At 49.8% G+C, this 15,675-nt stretch overlaps 1 protein-coding gene across 1 annotated transcript in view; it reads left to right on the top strand.

Moving 5' to 3' along the window:
• The window catches only part of UTP6 (UTP6 small subunit processome component), a 391,901-nt gene that overhangs the window by 32,280 nt on the left and 343,946 nt on the right, over nt 1-15,675 (top strand). Inside the window, exon 2 of the mRNA XM_086930881.1 lies at nt 8,944-9,028. Within this exon, the coding sequence (XP_086787007.1) occupies nt 8,944-9,028 (85 nt within the window). The remainder of the gene's footprint in view (nt 1-8,943; nt 9,029-15,675) is intronic.

Genomic DNA, 15,675 nt, shown 5'->3' with positions numbered 1-15,675 from the left:
CACTCTCTATCTCTCAGGGGCCTACCAATGTCCCCCTCCCATGCTGCCCGGAGTGGTGACAGATCGAATGCCCTCCCCTTCTTAACACTAGCAGTGAGCCACCTTGTCAGGTGGGCGCCCGTGCCCATTAGGTAGTGCATTGTGACAAGAGGATTTGGCTCTTGGCCTCCAGAGGACCACTTGTGTGCGATATAGTGGCGAAGGCCAGCGTGTAGGAGGAAGGTGCCACAAGGGACTCCATGGGTAGTTCTAAAGTCTACAAAGGACAATAGGTGCTCTTCCACGAACAGGTCACCTACGTGTGACACTCCCGCGTCATGCCATTGTTCCAGCGAGTCCGCCGATAGAGTCCCCGTGGCCACCGGGATACCCAAGAGCGGGATCGTGGGTGCATAAGTCGACCCAGGGGACGTATACTTTAATGCCTTTCGCCAGTAAGTTATCGCCAGTTTGAGGAGAGGCGGGGCATCCCTCGGTATAACCGAGTTTGCCAAAAGTAACGTGTGTATTCTCCCCATTGCATGCTCCCTATCCGTCATATTGATCTCCTGAAGATTGCGGCCCGCTACCCAGAAGGCCAGCCATTGCAGCTGACACGCATAGTTGTAGGCTCTAAAGTCAGGCAAGCCCATGCCACCGGCGTCAGAGGGGAGCTGCAGCTTGGACAGACCTATACGCCTGCGGCCGTGCCCCCACACAAGTTCGGTGAGTAGAGTGTCTAGGGTCTTAAAGGTTGCTGCTGGGATCAGGTGTGGCAAGTTAGTGAAGTGGTAGAGAAGGCGGGGGAGCATCACCATCTTGGATATCGCCACCCTGCCGGGTATAGAGAGTGGTAGTGTGAGCCAAAATTGTATCTGCGATTTCAGTGCTCTGATGGCCCTCCCAAGGTTACCGTCAAGCATTTTGTCGGCTTCCCTGTAGATCTGCATCCCCAGGTATCTGAAGGTGGTTTCAGCCATCTGGAACTCGTGGGGGGCGAAGGGTAGGGGAGTAGCCAGGCCTGCGGCAGCAAATGTGAATCCATAGGATTTGGATTCGCTTATGGTCAGGCCTGAGATCGACCTAAAGTCCTCAAAGACCTGGGCAATAGGGCTCAAGTCGCCCCTCAAGTCCCGTAGATATAAGATAATATCATCCGCGTAAGCGGACACTATATGTGCCGTCCCATGTCTTAGAATGCCATATCGGGGGGCCATCTGGCGGAGCCTACAGAGCATCGGCTCAAGGGCAAGGACGAAGAGGAGGGGGGAAAGTGGGCAGCCCTGTCTGGTGCCCCGTGCTATAGCTATAGGGGCTGATATATGGCCTGAGGTGCGCACTCTAGCTGTGGGGGCGGTGTACAGCAATCTGACCCAAGCGAAGAATTCGGGTGGAATCCCAAATTTAGACAGCGTGTCAAACATATAGTCCCATCTAAGGGAATCAAATGCTTGTTTCAAATCTAGGGATATGCAGCCTTCGGAGCTCGTGTCCTCACGGTCACCGAGCATGAGCTGGGCTAATCGCCTGAGGTTCATGGCCGTGTTGCGGCCAGGGACAAAACCACATTGGTCCGAATGGACCAGCTGAGGTACGTATTGCACGAGCCTCGATGCCAGCACCTTGCTCAATATCTTGGAGTCAGTATTGAGAAGGGACAGGGGTCTATAGTCAGCCATCTGAAGCCCTTCTTTAGCAGGTTTCAAAAGGGACGTGATTAACGCCTGCATAGACGATTGCGGTAGGGTAGTTGTCCGTAGAGCTTCTAAATAAATAGCGTGTAACCGTGGGGCCAGTAGGTCTATGTATGTTGCATAAAAGTCGGCCGGTAGGCCATCTGTTCCAGGGGTCTTGCCCTTTGGAAGGGCGCGTATTGCCTGTCTGATTTCAGTTATAGTGATGGTGCGCTTAAGGTCTTTGATTTGCCCGTCAGTAAGTTGAGGCAGGGCTAAGTCCCTCGTGAAGGCCTCGAATGCAACCTCGGGAAGGGGCTGTGGGGGGGCTGTACAGCGTTGTGTAGTATTCCTTGAACGCAGTGTTGATCCCGACCTGGGTGGTAGTTGGGCTGCCTGCTTGGTCCAAGATTTTCAAAATGGGGTGGTTCACTGGGGAGTCCCGCAAGAGGCGGGCTAGAAGAGGGCCAGCTCTATCCGCCTGTGTATGCTTCCTGGTCGTGTATTCTCTATAGTCTAGGAGCCTCAGGTCTTCCAGTAGCTCTGCGTGTCGAATGAGAGCTTCCTGAAGTGGTGTGAAGGGTGCATGGGTGCCGGCGGCCTCATTCTCTAGGGACGCTAGGGAGCCCTCCACCTCCTTCAGTTGACTAATTATCTCCCGTTTCCTGCCCATTCCAGCGGTCATTGCTGCCCCACTCAGACAGACTTTAAATGCATCCCATTCCACTTGACGGGTGCTGGCCGTGTTCATGTTTGTGGAGAAATAGGTTACTATAGCATCGGACAGAGAGGCCCGGAATACCGAGTCCTCAAGGAGATCTGGAGACAGTCTCCAAGTGGGGATGGGGGCTAGTCGCCTGCCCCATTGCCAGGTGAGTTCTACGGAGCTGTGATCGGACAGAGTTTTCCCCATGTGTTGGGCCTGGACAATTGCATCTGCTACGGAGCGGGAACAGAAAATGTGGTCAATTCTGGTATGAAGCTGGTGTGGTGGGGAGAAAAAAGTATATTCCCTCTCTTGTGAATGTGTGCTGCGCCATGCATCAGTCAGGTCCCAGCCCTCAGCCCACCCAGTAAGAGCATCCGCTTGTTTCCTACTCTCAGTCGCCTGTAAAGGGGGATGTGACCTATCCAACGTAACATCAAGCACAGCATTGAAATCACCCCCAATAAACCAACGATGATCAGCCCATTCCGCCAGCACCCCGTTCACTGTTAACAAGAACTCCGATTGATTTGAGTTCGGCGAGTAAACACATCCAAATACAACAGCATCCCCGTCTAACAGCCCCCGCACAAATACATATCGGCCCTCCTTATCGATTCTTTGCTCTAACATCTGGAAGGGGACAGAGCCGCGGAACCAAATCGCTGCTCCCCTCGAAAACGCAGAATAGGAGGTAGCAAATAGTTGTCCCCTCCATTTCTTGCGCAGCTTTACAGCTTCAGCAGCGTTCAAATGTGTCTCTTGCAGGCATGCAATCTGAGTCCCCCTGCGATTAAGCTGGGCCAATATTCTATGACGTTTCTGCACTGCTCCCATGCCACGCACGTTCCAGGTGCACAGTTGGTAATTATTAAGTGGCCCCATAACCATCTGTGTGGTGCGACCCAGTGAAACGCCCGGGCCCCCATGTCAGTTCTGCGTTGCGATAAGGTGAGAGTGTCGTGAAAACAAATAACCCCTGAACAAAAAGGTCCCCAAGCCAACGTGCCCGGGATCCAAACCGTGGTGCCCAACGTGGGCACAAGTCAATGGAGTCCGTGTGCATACCGGGGGGTGACAGGCCTCTGTCGACTGTCACTGAACGGTCTGCATGGGCTAGTTAGTCCTCAACAAAGTGGGTCCCCCATGCAACCCACCACATACGAAAGGAGGGGGGCGGGGGGGAAGTTCAGTTGTACATTACCACCCGGAGGGGATCATGTTCTCAGCAGATCAGAACTCCTCTGCCATTTGGGCTGTAATCTTCGGGAACAGCGGCAAGCTGTCCACTGAGCCAGACACCTCTGTATGAGTGTCGGTGGTGGCGGTGTGCCTGTCTCCAAGTGCTTCCGCGTCGTGAGCTGCCAGTGCCTCCTCCGTGAGCTGCTGCCGGTGAGTTGACGACGGGCGGCTAGCCACCCGAGTACCAGGAGGGTGCGTCTTCGCAGAGGGTCCATGGGACGAGTGGTGTCCCGGGCTGGGAGTGTTGTGCCGTCGGTCCGGTGGGTCTCCGTGGTCGCTGCGGCCGCCTCCGTGGTGCTCCTCGAATGGGTCCTGTGAGGTCGGTGGCGTCAGAGTGACCTCCATCCATTCCTCGGCTTCTTCTGGTGAGTCGAAGAAGTGGGATTTGTTGTCGTGCAGAATTTTGAGCCGAGCAGGGAACAGCAGCGCATATTTCATATTCCTGTCTCTTAATTTGCGTTTTACACCCATGAATGTGGATCTGGCGCGCTGCACGGTGGGCGTGAAATCAGGATAGACTGAAATGTTTTTATCTTCAAATCGTATCGGTGCTTTCTCCCTGGCCGCATGCAGTACAGTGTCCCGGTCTCTGTAGTGAAGGAGGCGCGCGATCAGGGGACGAGGGGGCGCCCCCGGTTTGGGGGGCCGAGGAGGCATCCGATGTGCCCTCTCCACGCTGTACAGGGCAGTGAGATCTTCTTGGCCCACCAGCGTTCGTAACCAGTCCTCCACGAATTGGGTGGGGTTCCTCCCCTCGCTTCTCTCCGGAATGCCCAAGATGCGGACGTTGTTGCGGCGCGCTCGTCCTTCGGCCTCGTCCACCCTGTCCCAGAGATGTTTGAGCTGTTTCTCCACTCCCTCCAACTTCGTGGAGTGCTCCGTCTGTTGTGGCACTAGGTCATTCAGCGCTATCTTCTGCTCCGCTACTCGTTCCGCCAATTTGTTATGGTCCGCCCTTAATAGCGATAGGCCAGTCGCCATATTGTCTATACGCGATTCCAGGGCTTTGCGAGTCGCTCCTATCTCGTTGAGGATAAGGTCCAACTTTGCGTCCTGGGACCTTTTTCCAGTCGGCGGAATGATGTCCATGTTGGAGGAGGCCAGCGGGTCCTCGGAGCCCGTGGACTGCAGGTCCGCCGCAGCGCCCTGTTCATGAGTCTTGCCCCTATGTTTGCCCATGGATCTCGTTAGCAGGGTGGCGCTGGAAAGGGCACAGCAGATCGCCGCCGCCCACCCTCGTGTCTACTCTGAACGCCGGACCGCGTCCACCGCAGGATCAGGGTGTGGTGGTCAAGGGTGGTAGTAGTGTAGACCCAGGGTTTGGCAGGGAGTGTGTGGAATCTCTGTCCGTGGCGTCGGTATCGGGATAGGCGGCTTCCACCGGGGGGCCCCGTGGGCAGAAGTGACCTTAGCTCCCAAGAGGACAGATGAAGGGAGAAAGACTGTCTGTTGCAAATGTCAAGTGAGTCGGCCTCACGCAGGAGCCCTTGAGAAGTCTGGGCTAGCGCGTGGTGGCAGGTCCGCAGCGCCCGTGTCTCACCCCCTTACCACTGGCTGGGGCTGGCTGTCTGGATATCCAGGGTCTGCTGTCCACTGTCCGCTGTTTGCTGCCGGGCACACTGACCCCAACAGTGCGTCACTCCGCGTGAGATCCCTGTCGCAGTTCCGCCGGTCGGCAAGTGTGTGGGCCAGGGAGATGCCTCAGCGCAGGGCCGGGGACACTGTCCGTCCGGGACCCGAAGACAAGATGGCGCCGATGATACTGCGTGTGAGGCCTGCAGTGCCCGGGGAGGTCCGGAGCAAGCCCGGTTAGTAGCGCCGGTGTCAGGAGCCTGGCGCCGCCCGCCCCACAGTCCCGGTCAGCGCAGCAGATAACAGGCGGCTCGCTCACTGTGTAGGCTGGTGGCGAGCCGGCCAGCCGGTCAGGGAAAGCCTCCGCTCGCTCCGCAGGTCCCCCAGCAGGGTGGCCGGGCAGGGCTCCGCAGCGGAGAGGGAGGCCGCAGGGTCCTGTAGGAGCAGGGCGCTTCTTCAATGGCGGTGTCTGCCGCTGGTGTCCGCCTCTGTGTTCCGGCGCGGAGTCCCGATCGGACCGCGCCAGCGGCTATGGGGAGGCCGGGGAGATTGCCCACTTGAGCCCGGGGCTTCACCACGAGCAGCAGGCCGCGGCCGGAGCAGCCGTATCAGCGCGCCAGCAGAGCGGGCAGAGTGGAGAAACACCGCTCCGCTTCCAGCAGGGCCTCAGGTACAGCAATCAGGTGGGTTGCAGGTGGGGGAATCAGGATAATTCGCTTGTGTGGAGGACTACAGACGGAGCTCTAGAGCTACACGTCCACCATCTTCGGCTCCAGGCCACGCCCCCCATCGAGTAACCATTTATATCAGCGAAACACTGTAGCACGTTTAAGTAATCCTAAAATGAAGGTGATGTTGATGTACGTTGTGGAAATAGGTTGTTACAAGTTAAACATATGGCATTTATGTATTTTACATGTGAAAATCGGTGGCAAAATAACTTTTGAGTAATGGAATGCATTATTGTTATTTTTCAACAGATTAATCCCTTGACAAAGGCGCATTGCGCCGAAATGCATCGGGTAACAAAGGGAAAATAGTGATACAGATTGTCAAAACAATGATTTTGAAAAACGATTAAATAATGGATACATAACGAGATGTGACTACAACATCTAAACACAAATTGGAATTATTGAATAATAAATTAATTCACACAAGTGACAAGACTCATGTTGCAAATATAATTTGTATGAAACTCTAGCTGGTTAATCAGCACATCCTGATGCCCTAGGAGACGGAGCTAAATTTAATGTTCTGCAGACCGGATTATTATACAGTCACTCGAGAGTAGTGGGTGATACCTAGGAGCACGGAAAATAGGTAGTAACCTATAATTCAAGTGGCAGTACACTGTCCAACACTACAATTAGAAGTCTAAATCCCCCACCTTACTAGCCTCACCTAAAAAAAGTTATGAAAGGATTAAAAGCAATCCATTATTCCATCTAAAATATTTTCATCTATGGTCAAATAAATTCCGCAGCCAACATAATATGCTTCATCTTCTGCTACATCAAAATCCAATTTTGTTCCTAGAATTGATCATCACCTGTACAATCCCAATAAAATGTCAGTAATTATAACATATTTGTCAAATAAAATAATACCAATCAGTGAGAAGATAAAGCTAATTTCCTCTGGATGTCGCTCACCTATAACTATATCAAAAATGTAAAACACATTGGAAGCCTTACAGTCATTCTAAGCAGAGGAATGCTCTCTGTTTATCAAACATCTGAAACCAGTAAACAACCATATGGGCCCCACACTTAATGCCATTGTAAAAATTAACATCCACATTTGTAATACCACATGGCACACCATCATCAACAAGTGTCACTTACAATGCTACCTCCTGGAATTTTTAAAGACTGGCCAAAATACCTATTCTAAAAAAACTAATTTTCTTTTGACTCAGACTTACTTCTAAAGAACCACCTGGTATAAAATCTGCTTTGTCCAGCCTAAGAATACTTCATTACTAACCAGGTAAATGATTTAGTCTCAATGAGCCCTTACTTTATGCACATAATTTAGACTGGTGTATGGCCACTGTCCTGAAACAACTGATTGATGTTAATCACATACTGGATGGAGGAGACTCCTCCCCACTCATCTGTTCTGACTTGGTGTCATTCGATACAGATGATCACTGCAAGTTGCTTCACATGTTGGAGTACTGAATGAACTTGAGAGGTGTATCGAGAGGGTTCTTGTCTGTCCTCACCAATCCACATCCGCGATGCTGTGGAAATGCATTTCAGTGGAGATATAGTCCCATAAGAGCATTCTCAAAACTCAATCTTTGCAGTGTCACTGTTCAAAATACACTTGGTATGGTTATTTTGGAGGAATATTCTGAAATGTGGAAAACAAATGACAGAAGTCTAAATCCCCACCTTACTTTCGTCACTTGGTGGTCCTGCCACCAGTATGCTGATGACCTACAAATTAACCTTCATACAATAGGTATTGCGGACATATCTGTGGTGTATTTATGCCTCGGTGCACTGAAAGTAGGATGGCGAACGATTTCCTTCCATGCTACCCAGACAAAGTGGAGTTTCTCCTCTTCTCACTAATGCAAGCGGGATCACCAGCTCTTAAAGGACCTGAAAATTGATGATTTCCCTTCTGCATTTACAGTAACTGGAAAGACTATAGGATTTACTTCCAATCCCGCCCTGTCACTTATACCACACATTAACAACATGGCCAAAGCAACAACTTTCTTCCATAACTCCTTGACATTTGTGAAACATCTCAACTCTAAAGAGTGAATAAAAATAGCAGTTCACACACTTGTGATCGTGAGACTTTATTTTGACAGTTACATCAAATTCTGGGATTCCTAAAAAATTACTCCCCAGCCTAATTGATTACCTCCTCCAATACCCCCCCCCCCCCCCCCCGCCCCCCACGTTTTTCAGAAGCTGATAGCTACCATTAAATGCACGGATCACGTTCAGGTTATGATGCATTGCCTGTAAACCACATAAACATTGCTCCCTACCTTTCTGCTTTACTGCCTGTCATTGGATTTCAAACAAAACCTATGAAGTGGAAGGAATGACCCCTCAGACTCTCAACTTCGACCATCAGAATTTCTCCTTCTCTGGGCGTGCGATTTCAGGATTGAACTCTCTACCAATCACCATTGGAACCCAGGCCCTTCTAGTCCCCTTCACGAAGCAGCTGTTTCTGGAATTATTCTACCATCTACAACACTGAATCCTCCATCCCTTCTCTTCCTCTTTCCTTACCATTTTATGATGTTGCCCTCATATTCCAATGAGCTATAATCATGGCTTTTTTTGTCTTCTGGTTCTGTACTCGTTCATTTTTTGTATGTGTGCTAGTTATATAATAATTGTAAAGGGCTTAAATACTGCCCAATGCTAATACACTATAAAAATCTTGAGTTATTTTTATATGCCTGGTCACCACTGAAAAACATTTGTTTGTATGTGGTATTTGTACAGTGCCAATTTACCCATAAGGCAGCGGAGCACTATGCAGGGTCAAGGCAAGGATCAGTCTACAAGGGATTAGAGAAATGGCTATAGTAGTCTTTAAAGAGATGCATCTTCAACTGTTTCTTGAATTGGAGCCCTTTTGGGGGTGGGCCTCATTGATATGCAGATGTTGGTTCACATCCTGTGTGCATAGACAAAAAAGGCATGTGGTCATGTTTTCTAACGTTTGCACTTTTTTTGTCTCTAGTCTGATTTTAACTTGGCTATGGGTTTTGTAATTCTATTTTTACAGAGCAGTAATTAAGAAGGTGTCTTCTCTTGAGTACAAAATACACAGAAGAGCTCTCAGCAAAGAAGATTTCGTCAATTATGTGCAAGTAAGTGTAATCTTAGATAATGGAAACTGTGTAGACCCAATGTGTCAGTATGTTAGAAAAGGACATAATTACTAACCAACTGCCCCTCCATTCTAAGGATGTTAAAAAGCAGACATTCAAACGTTACTCTATTTGGGAAATTCACAGTTCAGTTGAAAGTGAGCTCTGATGCCTCAGGCCTTAAATATGCCGCTCATAACCTGACAGTAAATAAACAAATGCGGATTAAGAAGACATGGCAGCAGCCACACAGTTCGAGCTTCCAATACAGAAGGACCTACATTCACAATCGAGTTTTCTACATCAATTCAAGCACCTAGATAAAGATGATGTAGTATCATCAACAATAAATATGCAAACTTTGGAAACCTGAAATGGGGAGGGAAATTTAATTGTCAAATCTGAATATAAAAATGTAGGGACATGAGGTGCATATTTTTCAGTTTGTATCCAATCAGATACGCATTCAAATTAGTATACAAGTGCTATCACTGAATGTGAGGTCAGATGGGTGAGATGATATGGTTTTGCTGCATAAATATTCCTAACTTCTTGTAGGAGACTCGCTTGTATCGAAGAGAGAATACAAATCAGATTACGCATGAAGTATTTACCGTGATGTTTTGAGCTGAAGCAGATTGAGAAGATTATACCATAAACTTGCATAGCACATTTGATCACTCCTCTACTCCACATGGAGGACCAATACAGGGAAAACGTAGAGGCCTCGTTCAAAGCTAAAAAGAAAGATTGCAGAGTGATGCACTTTCCACACAGGAAAGAAATATATAGACACAGAATCTGTTGAGATCATGTGCCCAAAGTTCTTATTTGACTTTTTCAAAATGATGTATTTAGTCAAAGTTTCATTAAAAAAAATGGTCTTGTCGCTTCATGGCCTTGTTCAGTTTTGTAAATTAGTTGAAATGCTTGCAGTTGGCAGATACTTTGGTTTATATTGAATGAAACCATATACGACTCCTAAGAAATATCCTCATCAGGAAGTGATAGTCACCAATGCATGGTGAACAGATTACCCAGAGTATAAATTAACTTTTTATGGTTTAAAGACTTTCTTTTAAGTCGTTTGTTATTAGTATTTTATGAATGTTTACTTCGACTACAATACATATCTTACTGTACTTTTTCATGTATATCAGTAGACCCATTTCATGAACTGCACAATGCTGAAATCATTATTTAGCTGAATCTGCAGGGGCTAGAGCGAACCCCCGAAACGTGGTCGCGTGAAGCAGCAACAACGATGGCACAATCCCCCAGGTGAACGACAGACATGCCAGAAATTTTACCAATGGTAGACAGTAATGATCATGTGCACTCACAAATCATACCCACCTTTCTAAGCACACCCTTGCAGATTCGGAACTGTCGCTCCTCATCTTCCCTCTATCCACCCTAACTTCCTTGAACTACAGACTGAATTACTGAGCTTCTTCAGACTTATACGGTTACATGCTTATTTTCTTCAGAACCCTTTTCCTGTCCCCACCGCATACACGCCTTTCCTTCACCCATCCACTTTTTCACCCTCTGGAAATATGATTCCCGGTGAAATAGTTACATTCGAAAAAATAGTACTTAAGGATCTTTCACTACTTGAGAATAAAAAAACGTTTTATTCCCTACAACATATCCTTAGAAGAGAAAAAAGCCATTGAGACCCTTAAAAAAAATGAATCCTTCATTATAAAATCTGCCGATAAGGGCGGAGGAATAGTCCTGCAAGAAAAGGAAGCATATAAATCAGAAATTTTACGTCAACTTTCCAACACTGACCATTACTGCAGATTGCCCACCAACCCCACGAGGGAAATATAAAACCTTATTCTTCAGATTGCTGCCAAATCAGAAGGTTTCCTAAACCAAAAGGAATTCCTCTTTCTGAATTTAAAGTCACCCTGCATGGCGGTGATATACACTCTCCTGAAAGTCCATAAAAATCTCACTAGTCCCTCTGGATGCCCCATAGTATCTGGGTGCGGCTCCATACTGGAACCCCTTGGCCAGTACGTGGACTTTTTCATAAAGATGTTGTAGCAAAGACAGAATGCTATGTAAGGGACAGCATGGCAATGCTAAACTTAGTTGAACACCACCCTTTTGAAACAACGTCTGACATTTTGTGCACAATGGATGTCGAATCCTTGTACACAAATATTCTGCAGGTCTTGGCAATGACTGTCATCCAACAGGTGCTCGACTCTAGACCTCGCCCCCACACTGTTCCCACTCTCTTCACACTTCAATTACTTGAACTCTGCCTTACAAGGATTTTTTTCTTTTTTGACAGTGAATACTATCAGCAGGGTTAAGGCACATCAATGGGGCTGTTTTTGCCCCAAACTTAGCCATACTCTTCATGGATTACCTTGAAATGACGATAATCCTCTCCCCTATCAACCCATTTTTATCCGGCGTCCCATTATGGCGCCGTTACACCAATGACATTTTTCTGATTTGAAATGTGAATGAGGACACACTCAACCAATTTCTACACTGATTAAATAACAACTGTCTAGGACTCAATTTCTTTTTTTTTTTTTTGCAAAATGTTTATTTATAGTATGCAAGGTGAAAAATAGAAAAGGGAGGGGAATAGTGCAAAGGGAGCAAGAAAAGGAAAAGGAGAGAAAGAAACAGGCGACATTCCGCCACATAACCCCACACAGGGGGTGCTAAAAATTATTAACGCAGAGGAAGGGGCAATAGGGAGTCAGAGCCTGCATCAAAAGGGGGCGGCAACCAGTTAGGGCAGCAAAAGTTCGGACGATAAGGCCTGCCCATCACAGTGTCCGAATTGTGCCCGGAAGTTCCAACAATCGGTGCAGTGTCCTCAGCCCGGGAAGAGCAACCCAAGCCCCGCTATAATCATAGTGTCCTTTCTCGGGAGCACCGCAAGTCGCAACAAGAGAAAAACAACCTCCCCAACTACCACCCCTCCGCCCCCCGTCCCTCCCCATCACCCACCCCCCACCCAGTGGTGGCGACCAGCATTCATACAATCAGCATCAGTCATACCGGTAATCAAATTTGGAAGAGATGAAGCGCCCGCAGCGCTGACGGGCAAACAGCCGAAGGCAGGCCTTGGGACAAAAACCTCACCAAGGGGCCCCAATTGAACATAAAGTTTTTAAAATTCCCCAGGAAGATATCTGAGAGCCTCTCCATACCCAAAAGGCGCCATAGCCGTGCATGCCACAAAGAGACGGCAGGGGCGGACGGGCTTTTCCAAGCAGCTGCCAAAGTCAGCTAGGCCGCCCCCAAGCATAGCCACATAATGCGCTTATCAGCCCTGGTCTGGTGCTCAAGCAGTGGGTCTCTAAGGCCCAGGAAAACAAAGTCCATGGAGTTTGGGAGTGGGTAACCCAGCATATCTTTAATGTGGGAGAGAATCTCGGTCCAGAATGGCCGGATGGTGGGACAGTCCCACCAAATATGGCTGAAGTCTCCCAACATCCCGCAGCCCCGCCAGCACCTGAGGTAATTGGAAATATTCGGTGTAGTTTAGATGGATACAAGTACCAGTCGAACAGAAGCTTCATATGGGCCTCCCTGAGGTCGGTAGAATGGTTATGTGCTGTCACGTCCCGCCACAAGCTCCTCCACTCGCTGTCGGAAATGTCCCTCCCCAGTGTATTCTCCCAGTGATCTTGATACCGAGGCCGGGGGGACATCGTAGTGTCTAACAGCAGCTTATATAGAAAAGAGATCGCTCCCTTCATGGTGGATGTGTGAAGGATAAAAGTTTCGAATTTCGTCAAGGGTCTGGTAGCAGCGTCCACCACTCCAGGCGACGTCGCCCAATGCAAGAGCTGAAGGTGTCGAAAGCGCTCCGTTGGCAGAACACCATAATCCCTCATACAATTATGGAAAGTGAGGGGTTCGGCACCATGGAACAGGTGGGTGAGGGCCCTACAGCCACCCTCCCTCCAGGCCTCAAAGGGACCCTCCGTCAACGCCGGAGGAAAGGCCGTGTTGAAGTGGATCGGAGTGAACGGGGACCGGAACGTGGTCTACCGGTCATCGCTACTAACCGTGTCCCAGACCTTTAACACCGTGCTGGTAGGAGTGCTAATGTACGCTGGTAGGAGTGCTAATGTACGCGTTTCTGGGCCGGTCCACTTTAGGTTTCCAGGCTAGGTCCCAGATGGAACGACCCGCAACGCTCTGATCCATGTGGAGCCAGTGCTTCTCCGAAAGCTGTTGGGATCACTCCACTAGTACTCTCAATTGGGCAGCCTTGTAATACAAATGCATGTCTGCAAAGCCCACTCCCCCCTCCAGCCGCGGACGTCGGAGAACCGTAAACGGAAGTCGCGCCCGACCGCCTTGCCAGACATACTTCAGCATCAGGGTCTTAAGCCGACGGAAGTAATCTAGTCCTATCGGGATAGGCAAGGCCTGGAAGAGGTAAAGGAGCTTGGGCAAGAGAACCATTTTGAGTGCATGAATCCTACCCAGCCACGAGATAAATTTGGGCTTCCGCCGGTCCAGTTCCGTACGAATCGACGTCCGCATCGGGGGGGAAGTTAGCCTGGAACAAGGCGCCTATGGTAGAGGTCAGCCGCACGCCCAGGTAAAGCAAGGAGGTAGACTTCCACGAGAGCGGAGTAAGCAACCGGATCTGTTGCACCTCCCCCTGTGGTAGGGTCAAATTCAAGATGTAGGACTTGTCGAAGTTAACTTTGAACCCCGCCACGTTTCATACTCAGAGAGCACCGAATGGACATGGGGTAGCGACAGCGCCGGGTCTCGAATGGACAACAGGACGTCATCGGCGAAGAGTGAGATCTTATGCTGCTCACCCGTAAAGGGGAGTCCCAGGATCCGCTCATTTTCCCGGATCGCCAGCGCCAATGGTTCTATGCTAAGGGCAAAGAGAAGGGGCGAGAGTGGACAGCCCTGGCGCGTTCCTCGGGAATGACAAACTCCCGGACCTATGGCCGTTAACTAACACTCGGGAGGTAGGGTTATTGTAATTGGCCTCAAGCATTTTATAAATTGGGCCGAGAACCCGAAGGCCACCAGCGTTCGGTGCAAGAACCCCCAATCAACGCGGTCAAAGGCCTTCTCCGCGTCAAGCCCTACCAACACTGCTGGTATGCGGAACCGCTCCGCTTTCTCGATTAAATGGACGACGCGCCGCAGATTGTCATGAGTTTGTCTACCTTTAATGAATCCAGATTGATCTGGGTGGATCAGAGCAGGCATCAAGTCTTGCAGTCTGTTCGCCAGGATGGAAGAGTACAATTTGGCGTCCAGGTTAAGGAGCGCTATCGGACGATAAGATGCACAGTAGGTAGGGTCCTTACCCGGTTTGGGGATGATAGTAATCATTGCCTCGGCCATGGTGTCCGAGGTCCTACCGTCAGTGGCCATCGCGTTGAAGAGGGAGACTAAGTAGTCGCAGATGTCAGACGCAAACGTCTTGTAGAACAGAGCCGTGTAGCCGTCAGGCCCGGGGGCCTTATGCAGTTTCAAGGTCTTGATGGCGTCTAATACCTCCTCCCTAGAGATGGGGGAGGACACAAATCATTCCATTCTCTGGAAACTCTCGGTAGAGGCAGACCGCCCAAAAACTCGGATTGAGCCTCCGGATTGAGAGCCTCGCTCGAATAGAGCTCTTCGTAGAAGCAACCAAATATGGCCGCCTTGTCCACGTCTTTATGCTGAACAGAGCCCGTATGGTCTCTCACACCCCCGATGTAATCCCTCTCCCGCTTGTCACGAAGTTGCCGAGCAAGGTGGCGCCCAACCTTATTGCCCTGGGAATAGGAGACACGACGAAGGCGCAGAATGGTGAATTTCGCCCTGTTGTTATAATGGGCCTTTAGTTTCCCTCGCACCGCCGTCAGGGGGCGCAGGGTCACCCTGGAGGGGTTCGCCTTGTGCGCCTGTTCCAAGGTGGCAAGCTCCGTTTCCAGAGCCTCCCTCTCTTCCCACCGAAGTTTATTAAGATTCGCGTTAAGGGCGAGGCACGTGCCCCGCAAGGAGGCCTTCCATGCATCCCACGTGTTATACACCGACGTGTCAGAAGGCGGATTGAGGACAAAAAAATCACCAATAGCCTTCCTCAGTGCCTTACAGGACACCTCATCTCTCACCAGAGCGGCCGGGAAGTACCACCTTCGCCAGCCGTCTCCCCCGCGGCCCAATGCAACCCCAGTACCACCAAGCTATGGTCCGACAGCGAGAACGGAAAGATATCAGTCATACGAATATCCCCCCTAAGAGCCTGGCTAACTAAAATGTAGTCTATGCGGGAGTACGAGCGATGGACGTGGGAGAAGAAAGTATAGTCCCTGGCCTGCGCGTGGACAAAGCGCCAGCTATCTGCCAGCCCCATTTCACCCACTTGACGCTGTGTTTCCTCCGAGAAGACACCAGTATCTGCCCTGCGCGCCCCAGAACTATCCAAGTCCCTGTCCCACACCATATTGAAATCCCCAGCAGTAGTAAGTGCCCATCCACAAAGTCCCCCATCTTATCCATCAAACATTGCAAAAAGCCATTTTGACCCGCATTCGGAGCATACACCACAACAAAGGTACACAAACGACCATACAGCGTCCCCTTCACCATTAGCCAACGACCCTCCTTATCAACGCTCACCCCCAGGGGTTGAA

The sequence above is a fragment of the Lissotriton vulgaris genome, chromosome 7 (assembly GCF_964263255.1).
Source record: "Lissotriton vulgaris chromosome 7, aLisVul1.2, whole genome shotgun sequence".
NCBI lineage: Eukaryota > Metazoa > Chordata > Amphibia > Caudata > Salamandridae > Lissotriton > Lissotriton vulgaris.
Note: the sequence above shows the minus strand (reverse complement) of the source record. Positions and strands in the feature narration are given on the sequence as shown.